This window comes from Sminthopsis crassicaudata, chromosome 3 (genome assembly GCF_048593235.1).
Source record: "Sminthopsis crassicaudata isolate SCR6 chromosome 3, ASM4859323v1, whole genome shotgun sequence".
Taxonomy (NCBI): Eukaryota; Metazoa; Chordata; class Mammalia; order Dasyuromorphia; family Dasyuridae; genus Sminthopsis; species Sminthopsis crassicaudata.
The window spans coordinates 611773547-611787798 of record NC_133619.1 but is presented as its reverse complement, the minus strand read 5'-3'; the positions used below and the strand labels follow the sequence as shown (position 1 = coordinate 611787798).

Genomic DNA, 14252 nt, shown 5'->3' with positions numbered 1-14252 from the left:
TATGGGATGATCAATTCTGATGCATGTGACTCTTTTCAATAATGAGATGATTCAGGCCAGTTCCCATAGACTTGTGATGGAGATGGCCATCTACACTCAGAGAGAGGACTATGGAGACTGAATGTGGATCACAACATAGTGTCTTCACCTTTTTTGTTGTTCTTTCTTGATCTGATTTTTCTTGTGCAGCATGAGAAATGTAGAAATATATTTAGAAAAATTGCACATGTTTAATCTATATTGTATTACTTACAGTCTAGGGAAAGGGGGAGGTGGGAAAGTAGGGAGAAAAGATGGAACACAAGGGTGAATGTTAAAAACTATCTTTGTATGTATTTTGAAAATAAAAAAAACTATCATAAAAAAAAAAAAGTTAGCCTTAGGGCCCTACTGAACAGGACAAATGTGTAGAAATCCCATATCTCTTCAGTGAAAAGACTGATTGCAATCAATTGACAAATTGATTACAATTTGTCAACAAACATTCCAAAATGCTCTAACTCTATGCTAGGCCTATAGCACAGGCAATGAAGAGACAGAACAAAAACCAATTGTTGCCCTGAAGGAACTCACATTCTAATGAGGAAGATGACTTGTCAATGAATAGGTATATTCAAGATACATTCCAGCTAGGTGGGAAATAAGAAAGGGAAAGGCTCTTGAAACTATTGAGGAACAGAGGAACTAGGAAACATCTTTTTTTTAGCTGGGACTAAGTTTTAAAGGAAGCCAAGGAAACAAGACATTTAGGTAACTCAGTGGATAGAGAACTGGTTTTGCAGTCAGGAAGCCTTAAATTCAAATCCAGACTAAGACACTTATTAGTGTGTGACTCTGGGCAAGTCACTTGACCCTGTTTGCCTCACACATGTGCATGTTTTTGCATCTCTACTATACTTGCCACATAGTAGGCACTTAATAAATGTTCATTGACTATTGACCAGTTATCATTATCACAAAGTATCTTGTAGGATCGAGAGGAATCATGACCCTGTGGAAGACAATGGGGCCACTTTAGCCATTGGAAAGTTTCCTAGCCTGACTTTTCCAAGGCAGGCAGTGAAGAGCATGTCTGATTGCTTTCTCTCCGTGATCTGCATCTAGGAATCAGAAAGGAGAGGTTGCTCCTAAATCCCAGGAGGAGGAGTGTCTGAAAGATGTGACTATAAGACTACCCGTCTATTGGTTTAAAAAACAGAGGAAACCTTATATTTCTAACTAATCATTATCTTCCCAGAAAAGTGACCTTGGGTAGCCACACACTTATTCTAGGAAGGCTGATAGTGCTCAGAATGGACCATCAATCATAGAAAGTCAGGCCTGGAAAGACCTTAATATAGAAAATGTCACAGAATGTCAGAGTTGGAAGGACCTTAGAACAGAGAATATCAGAGCAGGAGGAACCTTAGAACCTAGAGTATGAGAGTTAAGAGGGATCTTAGAATCCAGAATATCAAAGCTGAGAGAACATTTAGAACACAGAGAGTCAGAGTTGGGAGAGCCCTCAGAGTAGAGAATGTCAGATCTGGAAGAGACCCTAGGAGTATAATGTTAGAACTGGGAGGGCTCTTAGAATTGAGAATATCAGTGCTAGAAGGAACCTTAGAATACAGAATATCAGAGCAGGAGGGATATTAGAATGTAGAATATGGAGTTGAAAGGAATCTTAAAACCCAGAATATCAAAGCTGAGAGGACTCTTAGAACACAGAATCTCAGAGCTGGGAGGGCCCTTAGAACACAGAATGTCAGAACTGGGAGGGCCCTTAGAACCCAGGAGGTCAGAGCTGGGAGGGCCTTTAGAACCCAGGAGGTCAGAGCTCGGAGGGCCCTTAGAACCCAGGAGGTCAGAGCTGGGAGGGCCCTTAGATAAAGAAGTCAGAGTTGGGAGAGTCCTCAGACTAGAGAATGTTAGAACTGGGAGAGTCCTTAGAACACAGAGTGTCAGAGCTGGAAGGACCACATAGAATATCCAGAGAACTTTGAAGTCTAAAGATTTTACTTCAAAGATTCCAGTCTATTTTGAAGTGACTTCTCAGAACCAATGTATAGATTCTGTTTTTTGTTTTGCCCTTTTTAAAAAAAGGCTTTATAACAGATAAAGAGATAAAGGAGGGTTTCATTTAGCATTCTGGATTCTGATCTCGACAGTGGAATTTCCAATAGAAACGGTAGCTCTTCTGGTAGCTTTCCAGATTTCGCTGCAGGCAGAGGGCAAGTTCCTTGTCACACTGGCAAATCTTCTTCTCACACTGGCTCCCCCCACCTGATAGGAAGCCAGAGACAAGGGAAATTTGGGATAGATTCTGCTACATTCTGGTATGTTCATCTCCCCATCAGCCTAAACACCCACCCACAAAACCATAAGCCCAGTACCAAAGAGATTGTTGCAGTCTCTTCCTGGTCTTGGGACCTGTTGCCTCAATAAATGCGGCTCCTATTGGGTAGATTCTCACTGGGCATACCCAGGGCCTGGAGAAATTGCCTCACAGACTTCTAGGAGTGGGAGATAACCAGGAATGGAATGGTTTTAAGGTGGCAAGTTCTCCATAACTAATGATTGCCAACCAGAGTCAAGTGTCTGGGATTTCTGTGAACTCCAAAAATCAAAGTTCTATTTTCATTTATTGGGCAAGTGAGTTATTTTTTTCATGTAGTTATTTCAGTCAAGTCTGACTCTTCATGACCTCAGTTTGGGATTTTCTTGGAAAGGATATTGGAATGGTTTGCCATCTCCTTCATCTTATTTTACAGATGAGAAAACTGAGGCAAACAAAATTAAGTGACTTGTCCAAACTGATCCAGCTCTTAAGTGTCTGAGGCCAGATTTGAACTCATGAAGAGTGGACTTCTTGACTCCAGGCTGTTGTCTCCTAGTGAATTATTTGGAGAAATATCACCACTTAGAGTGAGGGAGTTGAGACTTAAGCTTTAGACAGAAGGTTTTTCTCTCACCCCCTTTTCTTTCTTTCTTTCTTTCTTTTTTTTTAATTAATTTTATAATTATAATTTTTTGACAGTACATAAGCATGGGTAATTTTTTTTACAACATTATCCCTTGTCACTTCTTTTCCAAATTTTCCCCTCCCTCCCTCTACTCCTTCCCCTAGATGACAGGCAATCCCATACATGTTAAATGTCCCACCTCCTTTTCTCCCATCCCCCAGTAAGTTATTCAATTTCCCTTGGACTTCCGTTTCCTCATTTGTAACATGAGGAGGTACTAGATTATTTCAATGATCCTTTCAAGCTCTAAATCTATGTGCTGACTAGGAGACAGAGTGACTATACTATCAGGCCCAGAGTCAGGAAGACCTGGTTCAAATTCTATCTTTAATACTTATTAGGTGGGTTCTCACGGGCAAGCCATTGATCTTTGAATCTTAGTCTCCCCATCTATAACATCTTTAGCAACAATTATTATCCAAGTTCAAATAAGATAGTTTGCAAAGTGCTTTCTAATTCTTTTAGCATTAATAATAGACACTCTAGCTATTGTTATTACTGAGATCTTGGAGTTGTTTTGGATAAGCTTAGGAGGAATCATGACCCTATCTTGGAGGGAATCATGGAGATAACTTAACCATGGGAAAATTGCCTAGCCTGACTTTCCCAAGATAGGCAGTGAGGGGCATAAAAACTTATCCTTTCCCCATCATCCCCAACTAGGAATCAGAAGAGAAATGCTACTTCTAGAGTCCATGAATGATGTCTAATAACTTAAACAATGAGATTTTGGGCCTTTCAGGGACTTTAGGGGCCATCTAGTTTCTCATTTTACATATGGGGAAAGTGAGGCCCATAGAGAGGAAGTGGTTTACCCACTGTGACAGAGCCAGAATTCAAAGCCTTCTCCAGGCCTGTTTCTTCCCCTATCCAATGAGAGAGTTGGATTACATGACCTTCCAAGCTTCCTTCTGAATCTAAAAGCTTTTAGTCTCTAACTACCCAGTTAGTCAGGGTTTAGATGAATGTTAGGTCCTTGAGGTAGCATCTACTCCCTCTGGATTAGGGAGGCCTTGGCTCAGAAACTCACAGCATTCAATGTTCCCATCGTTATAGTTGTAGTTGTACCTGTCCACAAGGACATGACATCTCTCTTGCTTTAGGTGTTTGTAGCAGCAGTCGTGAATCTTACAGCACCTGGGCAGGGAGAAAGGATGGCAAATCAGACATGAAGCATAATAACACTCAGCCTGTTCTCTTTCTCCAGCTTTCCTTCAATTCTTACTTTTGTCATTGTCCACTAAATTTTGGGAGAGACCTTAGAGATTGATTCCCTATCACTACTAATTTTAAATTTAAAAATATTCTCCCCTATCCCTACTAATAGAACTGGATTTAAGATTCCCCATGGCAGAAAGAAAATATATGTACCAAAGTAAAGATAATACCTTACTGTATGCTTTGATATCAGAGAATATGGAATCACAGATTATCAGAGTTTTAAGTAAACTTGGGGCATAGAATATCAGAGCTGGTAAACATGAAATGTTTATTTAATTTAAATTTAAATTACCAATGTTTAAAACATTGAATATTTCTTGTGTTTTTTTTTTTCTTTTGGTCTGCTTCTCTTTTCTCCAACATGACTAATACAAAGATATGTTTAACGTAATTGTACATATATAACCTGATGTGTTTGAGGTTTGGCACAAAATGATGATATTGATGTTTAGGTACAAAATGTTGAGATTTGATCATGTGAGAAATTCACAATGGCCAATCTCTTTGGCAAAAGGAAGGTGTATTTAGGAGAGGAGGTTATGGACAAAATAAAAAGATACAATAAGCACCAGGAATGATAAAATGTAAAATAAGATTCGAGAGAGCATATAGTTAGAAAGGAAACTGGTTTTAACAATTAACAATGGGGGAAAAAGTTTCCTATAGGAACTCACAATTAATCAAGAGGAAGAGAATATACCATAAAGTGGGAGTATTCCATTGACTGGTGGGCTGTGAAGAGTATGAGAAGTTAGGTTTCCACAGAAAACAGGATGAAAGGAGGCTGAAATATTTTGTTAAAAATAATTCTAACCAATCACTGTGTGAGTCAATGAACTGGCTAAACAGCAAAGTGCCTGACAAAGGGTTAAACTGGCTAGGGTCAATGACCATACAAGCCTTTTGATATATGGAATGGGAGCATAAAGAGGATTGTAAATCTGACCAATTGTAATTCAGATTGTAAATCTGACCAATTGTAACTAACTCTGACTAAATCTGACCAATCTGAACTTTGAAGGGAGGAGAGAGGACCTGAACTAACAATACAAAACTTGCTTTGGCTTCAGTATTCAGTGTATATTTCCCCAGTGAACACACCTACTTCTCATGAGAATAGTTGAATAAAGGATTCTTCTCTCACTCTAAAAGAGCTTTGGTTGTACCATTCCTTACTCCTGGACCAGCTTGCAACTGGGGAAGTTGCACCTCAGCCAGTTTACTCCCCAGCCTTGTTGAGTTTCAGAGAGTCTTTTGATAGCACAGGCCAAATCCATAGAGGAGTTTAGCACCTTAAAAGAATTAAGAAATAAGATAGAAAGATACTATGAAGCATGGGGGAGAAATGAGAGGAAAGACACCATGAGGCATAAGGGAGGGGGAAGGAGAAAGATACCAAGAGACTGAAAGTTGTAATGGGCTAACCCAAAAGGGATTCTGCAAAGTTGGCATGGGCCATAGGCAGATTTGTAGAGAAAATTTAATCTCAGGGGTTTGATATAATTTGAATTTTTGACTGGAGATAGCAAGGTAGAGCTACCCAAAACCTCCACATAGGGTGGGACTATAAGGTTAAATTGATCCCCATCAGTGTCCTTCCCTGCTTATCTCTGGGAGTAATTTTATCTGTATTTCAGGCTTTCTATGCTAACCCCACCTAGTTATCTAGGGAACCTCATCATAACCTATATTATATTGCTTGCTCTCTTGGGGAGGGAGAAGAAAAAAAGGGAAAAAATTGAAACTCAAAATTGTACAAAAATGAAGGCTGAAAACTATCTTTTTGTATAAATAGAAAAAAATAATACTAAGTGGAAAAAATGAAACAGAAGCTCAAAAAAAAAAACAAAACCCAACCCACAATCATTTAAATTTTTTTTTTTTACATATAATTGGGAAATAATTAATGAAATGAACTTATACATATGTGCATATATTAATTTGTTAATTATTTCACACACACATATCTAAAGAATATGTAATGCTTGCCTTGGAAGAGGCCCTAGAATAGAGAATGTTAGAGCAGTTAAAGGAGAAATTAAGGAATTTGATTGTTTTTTAAGCCTCACATGTGAGGTTAGGAAAGTAGGAGACCACCCCTTAATCAACTTTGGCTACTGAATATTAGTATTTTGTCCTAAGATAAAAACTCAGGAGGAAGGACTCCTGTAGAATCCTGTAGATTCTCTGTGGATCTGGACTATGACCTTGTCTGGGTTAATAAGGATCAGCCTAATAAAATATGGATAGTTTCATCACTAGTAGGAAGTCCAGAAGTTGCTATTTCCCATTAGTCTGTGAACTCCTTGAAGTCAGAGACTTCTTTTGTCTTTCTTCGTATCCCCAGCTACTTAACACAGGGCCTGGCACATAATAAATGCTTATTGACTAACTGACTGAGTTTCTTGGCCATAAACTCTCTGAATTAAAGTTGAATTGGGCTGATTGAGGACTTTAGGAGTCCTGGAACCTATGGAAATTCTCCTCCCTTGATGACTTCAAGATGAGTTGCCTGAGATAAGAACAGAAGGCCCTTTAAAACTACCTTTAAAAGGGATAGTTACCAGTCACTTGCATCTTTGGGTTGACCTTTACCCCCTGGTCCACAGTGGCATCCATAATTCAGATAACTGAAGAGAGGATTTTTTCCTGTTGCCTGTTTAATCATTTGATTCAGCTGCTTCAGGCTCCCTTGGCTTGGAGCTATTGCTCCTGGAAGAAAAGTTTTAGGATTACTCATGCATATATACTGTCAAAAAAAATTTTAAATTATAAAATTAATTAAAAAAAGATAAAAATAAAAAAAATAAAAAGTATGAGAAATATAAAAAAAAAAAGAAAAGTATTAGGAGCATGTATCATAAGACTGTCAAACATTTCACTTGGGGATGAAAAGGGTGGGAGAAGGACATGGCATGAGAGAGATATTTTTTAGATACTTAAGAGGAAAAGGGACCAGACTTTTGATATTTGGCCTAGAAGGCAGATTTACAAGCAATGAAAGTTGTAAAGAGAAAATGTAGGCTTGATGTTAGGAAAAACTTTCTAATTGTTCCCACTAGCCACAAATGAGAATAATCTGTCTTGGAAAGCAGGCACTCCCCTCACTGGGGATCTTCAAGTAGAAACAAGTTACAAGTAGTTACTTGTTACAAGTAAAGCAGTAACAAGTGGTTACTTGTTGAAAGTGATATAGATATGGGTGGATTTCTTTTTTATTAATTAATTTTTAAATTAAGAAATACATTTTTTTTGCCACCCCATTGGGGGGGAAAATCCTTGCATCATGTAGGTATAGTTATGCAAAACAAATTACTGTACCGGCCATTTCTAAAAATGTTGTAATAGCCAGCACTCCCATGTAGCATTTTAGTGCTTTATGTCACCTCATTTGCTCCTTCCAATATCCCTGGTAGGCACTGTTATTATATCCTTATTTATAAATAAAGACACTGAAGCAGATGCAGAGATTAAATGAGTTGTCCAGGGTCACAGAGCTATTGTGTCTGAGTTGTATTTGAACTTGGGTCTTCCAGATTGAAGACCATTAGAATGGCCTTGGAAACAGGAAGAGCATTCATCACACTACTTAGCTATTTATGTCTGCTTTTCTATCTTGATGTCATCAACATTCTTTCAGAAGGTGGGCAGAATATTGTGGTTCTCATTCAGGTACAGGTTGGATGGTACTAGAAGCTATGGCTATGTTCTGGTTCTAGGATTATATAAATAACCAAAATATTATTAAAACTTAAAATGAGCTGCTGGGACAGTTAGGTGGTACAATGGATAGAGACCCAGGATCAGGAAGATTCATCTTCCTGTGTTCGAGTTTAGCCTCAGACACTTAGTAGCTGTGTGAACCTAGGTAAGTCACTTAACCCTGTTTGCCTCAATTTCCTCATCTGTAACATGAGAAGGAAATTGTAAATCACTCCAGAATTTTTGCCAAGAAAACTCCAAATGGAATCATAAAGAATCTGACACAACTAAAAAACTTAATAACAACAATAAAATGAAAGAATGAAAGGCAGTGGAGGGCAGTAACTGAAGACCTAATCTTGAAGCTAAGAAGACCTCAACTCAACTTTCCCTTCTGACACTTACTGATGCAAGTCCCTCCCAGCCAGGATATGTGTCCTGTCCACAAGGGTTCCCTTCAGAAGGGAGTTCTGGTCTTACACATTTCCTGTATTTGCCCCTCCTTACTAATGGTGTGGTGATCTGTGATAGAAAGGACTCCCCTTTATATAGCTGCATTGTTCTTGTCTCTAATTTTGCTATACTATTGAATTATTATTATTAATTTTTTTTGCTTTGAGCTGTTAGTCAATTTATTAAGTACCTACTATGTGCCAGACACCTTGCTAAATGTTTTATATGTGTGTATATAAATATAAATATATAGAGAGAGGACAGTTGCTGTCCTCAAGAAACTCAAATTTAATGGGGGAGACAACAAATAAACAATGTATACAAACTATATACAGGATAAATTGAAAATAATTAATAAAGAGAAGGCACTGAGATTAGGAGGCTTTAGAGAAGGATTCCTGGAATTTTAGTTCCAATTTAGTTGGAATTTAGTTCCGACAATTTAGTTGTTGGAAAGGAAAGTAGGGAAGTCGGGAAGCAGAGATAAGGAGATAAAGCATTTCAGGTATGAGGGGGTAGCCAGTCAGAAAAAATGCCAAGTGTCAAGAGCCAAGAGATTGAGAGAATTCTTTATGGACTAGCCAGGAGACCAGTGCCATTGGATTGAAGAGTGAATATTGCAGAGTGAGATGTAGAAATACCAGAAAGAGAAGAGAGGGCTAGGTGATGAAGGTCTTTGAATGTCAGGGATTTGTATCCTGAAGGTGACAGGGAGAAATGGAGTTTATTGAGTAGAGGGGGCACATGATGGGGCCTGCATTTTAGGAAAATTATTTTAGTTGCTGAATGGAGGATGGAATGGAGTGAGGAAAGACTTGTAGAAGTCAGACCCACCCTTTCCTCTCCACCGATGACTATTGCAGTAGCCCAGATGTGAGGTGGTAAGGGTTTGCAGTGGAGTAGTGACAATGTCAGAGGGTTGTTGCAAAGGTAAAATATACTAAGTAATGGTGGCTTTCATCCTGTGTCCATGGAGGTAGCAGGAAATGGTAGCTCTGGCTGGTCCTTTCCTCTTGGAATAAGACTATGCTGGGTGGAGTTGTGGGGAGAAGAAGGGACTGGAATAGCTACTAGCTTTTAGGATCCCTTCTGATAGACTTCACTTACCTAGGGTAATGAGCATAGCCCACAACAGTACCAGTTGCATGGTCCAAGATGGCCAGTCTGTCTCCAAGCTGGATGGCTGAGCTGTATAAACTGGGTTGGTTGCCCTGTGATTTTGTCCAGATGGGGGCTAGAAAAAAATCAAGGAAGAAAACCAGCCTATGAGGATTTGGCCCAGACTGGAAGGCAGAAACTTCCCTACTAGTTGTGTGAATTTGGTTACATGACTTAATCAATATCTGACTCACTTTCCTCAACCTCCATTAAAAAAAAGCTTAGCTCATAACTGATTTCTTATCTGGCACCTCTACTATGGGACATTTCTGTCTTCTCCATCATGTCTCCTTCCTGATTCCCTCTCTCCCTTCCTCTATTTTTCAGCTTCCTTTTGTGTATAGTCTTCTTTCATTTGGTTGTAAGTTTCTTAAGGGACCTTTTTTATGCCCCTCCCTCCCTCTCTCTCTCTCTTCTTCCTTCCCTTCTTTTTCTTTCTTTCTCTCTCTTCTTCCTTCCTTCCTTCCTTCCTTCCTTCCTTCCTTCCTTCCTTCCTTCCTTCCTTCCTTCCTTCCTTCCTTCCTTCCTTCCTTCCTTCCTTCCTTCTTTCCTTCCTTCCTTCCTTCCTTCCTTCCTTCCTTCCTTCCTTCCTTCCTTCCTTCCTTCCTTCCTTCCTTCCTTCCTTCCTTCCTTCCCATCCCCAGCGCTTATCACAATGCCTGGCACAAAGTAAGTGCTCAATAATGTTTATTAACTATTGACAACCTGTGAAATGGAAATAATAATAATAATAACACTTGCCTCCTAGATTATTGTGACAATCAAATTACTTAATATCTGTAAAAGACTTTGTAAACTTTAAAGCACTACTACATACTCACTTATTGTTATTATGGTTGTTGGTATTCTTTTTCTTTTTCTTGTGGTTTAGTCAAGCTTCAAAAGCACTTTGTATAGATTATCTCATTGGATCCTTACAACATCCCTGTGAAATATATCTGTTATTATCACTCCTACTTTATAGAGGAAGAAACTGAGGCTGAAGGGAAATGAAACAAGATCACACAGCCTGATCCAGGTTTATGGAATTCAAACTCAGATTTTCTCCTATATCATACTGAGGGCACCTGGCAAAGTGAAAACCTGAATATCAATTCCTGCTCTGCTACTTAAACAAGTGATGTTGATCAAGCCCCTTCCCTCTCTGGACCTCAGTTTCCTCATCTATTGAGAAAGCAGGGTGATGTGGTAAGAAGATCTGAAGTCTGAGGACTTGGGTTCAAAACTTGTCATTTATTCCCTGTGTAATTTTAGGAAAATTGCTTAACTTCTCTTGGTCTCAGTTTACTTATCTGTAAAATGACAGGATCAGACCAGTTGGCCTCTATGATCCCATTAGGCTCTAAAGCAATGATTTATAAAAGCTGAAATGATCTCTTAAAACCCCGCTATGGTCCTTCACAACCAGTAGTTACCTACATTTCTAGTTGTCTTTTACATTATACCTCTTGCAACTCTCTAAATTCAGAGAACCATTGATCTAGAGTTGGAAGGTCAGAACACAGAATGGTAGCATAAAGAGAAACTTAGAGACAATCTAGCCCAGTCCTTTCATTTTATAGAAAATGAGGATATGGTCTAGAAGGGGCTGATAATTTTATATTTGTTCAGAGGAAGCTAAGGGTTCAATTTAACAACTTCATTGCTGTGTATTAGGAGTAAACCTATATCTGGAGAGGGATACAAAGATGGAAATGAATGAACTTTATCCTCTTAAACAGCTCACATTCTGCTGAGGGAATAGTAGACCTAGCTAACAGACCTAATTGAGCTCAGAAGACTTTACTCCAGAGGAAAGAGATAGAAAGCTGCTGAGACAGAGTAGGAAACCAGGTCCTTTGACTCCAGCATCAGCAGCAGCAGGACCTTGCTGCCATATCAGCCAGTTATACTGGACTATAGCTAAGCCCTCATTGATGTGAAGAATAAATCCCTCTGAAGTGGTCTTATGATTCAAATTCACGCTGTATCATTCCATTGGGTTGATTCAAGGATTATTTTACATAATTCTAACTTTGAATATTTTGAATTTAAATATGTGACTATTTTACTGCATTCATTTTTTGCTCTAATCAAAACCTAATTGTAGCAGCTGTTCCTGGAACGTGGCCTGGGGATATGAGTTTAAGCCTTTCCTTGTGTGTGTAGGGAATTGGTTATTCCCTTTCATCTCCAAGAACTCAGATTTGTTATATTGTGTGTGTGTGTGTGTGTGTGTGTGTGTGTGTGTGTGTGTGTGTGTGTGTGTGTGTGTGTGCTGGATCTCCTTGGCATTTGGTTGAAACCTAAGGACTTCTGTGAGTATTGCTTTCAAATGAAAAAATTAAAATACAGATTACAAAGACAACCAATTACATGGAAATACAGTTAGCAAAATTCTTTAAAACTTCAAACAAACAAATTCTTACTGTGTGATCCTGGGCAAGTACCGGATTGCTTCCAAAAACAAAATCAAACAAACAAACCAAGTTCTTGGACTTAAGGTGAGGAACTCCTCTTAGAGTCTTGTCTCTAGTTTCCTCCAAGGCTTAACTCAGATACTGTTTCTCATAAAAAAAATATTCCTGGATGTTTCTCTTCAAGTTACCTTATATTTACCAATATGAATATGTTGTATTTTTCCCTCAGTTGAATGTGAGCTGTTAGAAAAAAGTCAATTCATTTTCACCTCTGTATCCCTACCCAATTCTAGTACAATATCTGGAATGTGGTTACCACCTAATAAATGCCAGCTGAATTGTTGAATTGAATCCTGACTTTACCGTGAATAAGGCTCTCAGCCCATTCACTCTGATCTCCAGGAAGAAAGAAAAGCCATTGATGGCCCCATTGTACCAATGGAGTTACTAAGAACTGATAAGCAACAGTAACTTTTCCATCACTGGGGCAAAACTAGTTTCCTTTCCTCCATAGGCCCCAGAATAAAACTTTCTTACCTTCAGGGTTCTCCTTCCTCAAATGTTTGTGCTGGAGGCTGGTGGCCCACAGCTCTTCAGACAGCTAGTGGCCAGCTCCTTTTATAATCACTGCTGTATCCTGCTCACTATCCCAGTGGCTTGATCCCACCCTGGACCGTTCTTGGCAACCAAGGAAACTTGCTTTTTTCCCTTTCTCTGGAAACCATTTTAATGGGCTGTGTGTGCCAGAGATGAGAAAGATGAGGGAATTTCCAGATTCCTCTGAAGTCATCGGTGCTGTGAGCAGGCACATATTCCATAGCACATAGCACATCAGAGATGTAAAGGCTCTTAGGACACAGAATGTCAGAGCTGGAAGGGCCCTTAGAACACAGAATGTTAGAACTACGAAAGATCTTAGAGCAAGGAATGTCAGTGCTGGGAGGACCCTTAGAACACAGGATGTCAGAACTGGGAGGGCCCTTAGAACTTGGAATGTCAGAGATGAGATGGCTCTTGGAACACAGGATGTCAGAAATGAAAAGGATATTGTGAAGTAGAAGGTCAGAGCCAGAAGGGACTTTGGAACATAGGATGCCAAAGCTGGAGAGAGATTATTTAGTTCATACCTTTCATTTAATTTTTTTTGTTATTTTGTGAATCTTCTTTTTCATTGGTATTTTTTGTTTTTAGATCACCTTCATTCTGAATGTTCCCTTTTGTTCCCTTAATCAGCAAGCCATGTTTTATAAGAAAGATGATTTTAAAAAAAAAAAAAAAAAGAAAAAAAAAAAAGGTCAGCAAATCTAACCAGAATATCAACTGTGACTGAGAGTTTTTGCAATATTCCACACCCACGGTCCCACACCTCTATGAAGAGTGAAGGGAGGTGTTCTGACTCAGTTCTTTTCAGGGCCAAGCTTGTTCCTTATCAATTTCAGTTTTATGTGCATGTTTATTTATTTATTTTTTAGCAGCAATGTTGCTCGAACCATTTTATATGTTGGTTTCCCTTCTTATTTTATTTTGCGCCAGGTCACACAGATTTTGCCAGCCTTCTCTGAATTCTGTATATTCTTTATTTTGTATGGTGTAGAAATATTCCATTGTAATCCCATACAACAATTTATTTAGCCATCCAAGCACAGGAATCTAATTTGTTTCAAGTTCTTTGCCACTAGGGAAAGTACTGCTTTAAATATTTTGGTGTATATGGTTATCTTTTTTTTTTTTTTTTAATAATTTGTTCTCTTCAATGTATATACTTAACTGAGGAAATCTCTGAATAAAAAATATTAATATTTTTGCTAAATTTTTAGCACATTAATGATAACATTTATATAACATTCCTAAGTTTGCAAAGTACTCTCTATACACGTACACATGTACATGCATACACACATGTTCATGCGCGTGCACACACACATTTCCAAATTGCTTTCAGAATCTGACCACTTAATTTTTATAGAAGAAGCTTTGATAAATGGTTTGCTTGGAGTCAAAGTTGTTTGTAAGTGTCAGGACTGGGATCAGAAGCTAGTTTTCTTAATTCTAAGCCCAGTACTAGTCCTCCAACATTTTACAATATTTCCCAAAATTCTGTTGCACTGGGAAAGAAATCAGTTTTAGCATCATTGCAAATGAGTCTCAAAATTTTTCTTTGGCTTTGAAATTTGTGTGGCCATGCCCAATACACTCTCTCTTCTTACTTTTGAAGCTGTTTCTACTTTCATTTTTCCTTGCTCTCCTAAACACATTGGCTAAATTTCTCCCAGTTTAGAGATGTCTTATAGATAGGGCAGAGAGTGGTGGGTAT

General features: G+C 38.6%; 1 protein-coding gene across 2 annotated transcripts; it reads right to left on the bottom strand.

Moving 5' to 3' along the window:
* Window positions 1–210: 210 nt before the first annotated feature.
* Window positions 211–12558, bottom strand: LOC141564052 (group IID secretory phospholipase A2-like). 2 transcript variants are annotated; one of them, XM_074306048.1, is made up of 6 exons: window positions 12476–12519; window positions 10361–10464; window positions 9489–9615; window positions 6791–6938; window positions 4036–4142; window positions 211–2265 (listed from the first exon to the last, which is right to left on the bottom strand). In XM_074306048.1, the coding sequence occupies exons 3-6, from the start codon at window positions 9526–9528 to the stop codon at window positions 2123–2125; spliced, it is 438 nt and encodes a 145-aa protein (XP_074162149.1). In that variant the 5' UTR covers window positions 9529–9615; window positions 10361–10464; window positions 12476–12519; the 3' UTR covers window positions 211–2122. The 2 variants fall into 2 exon arrangements, with proteins under 2 accessions (XP_074162149.1, XP_074162147.1); XM_074306046.1 differs by lacking the exon at window positions 10361–10464 and having other exon boundaries at window positions 12476–12558.
* Window positions 12559–14252: the final 1694 nt, after the last annotated feature.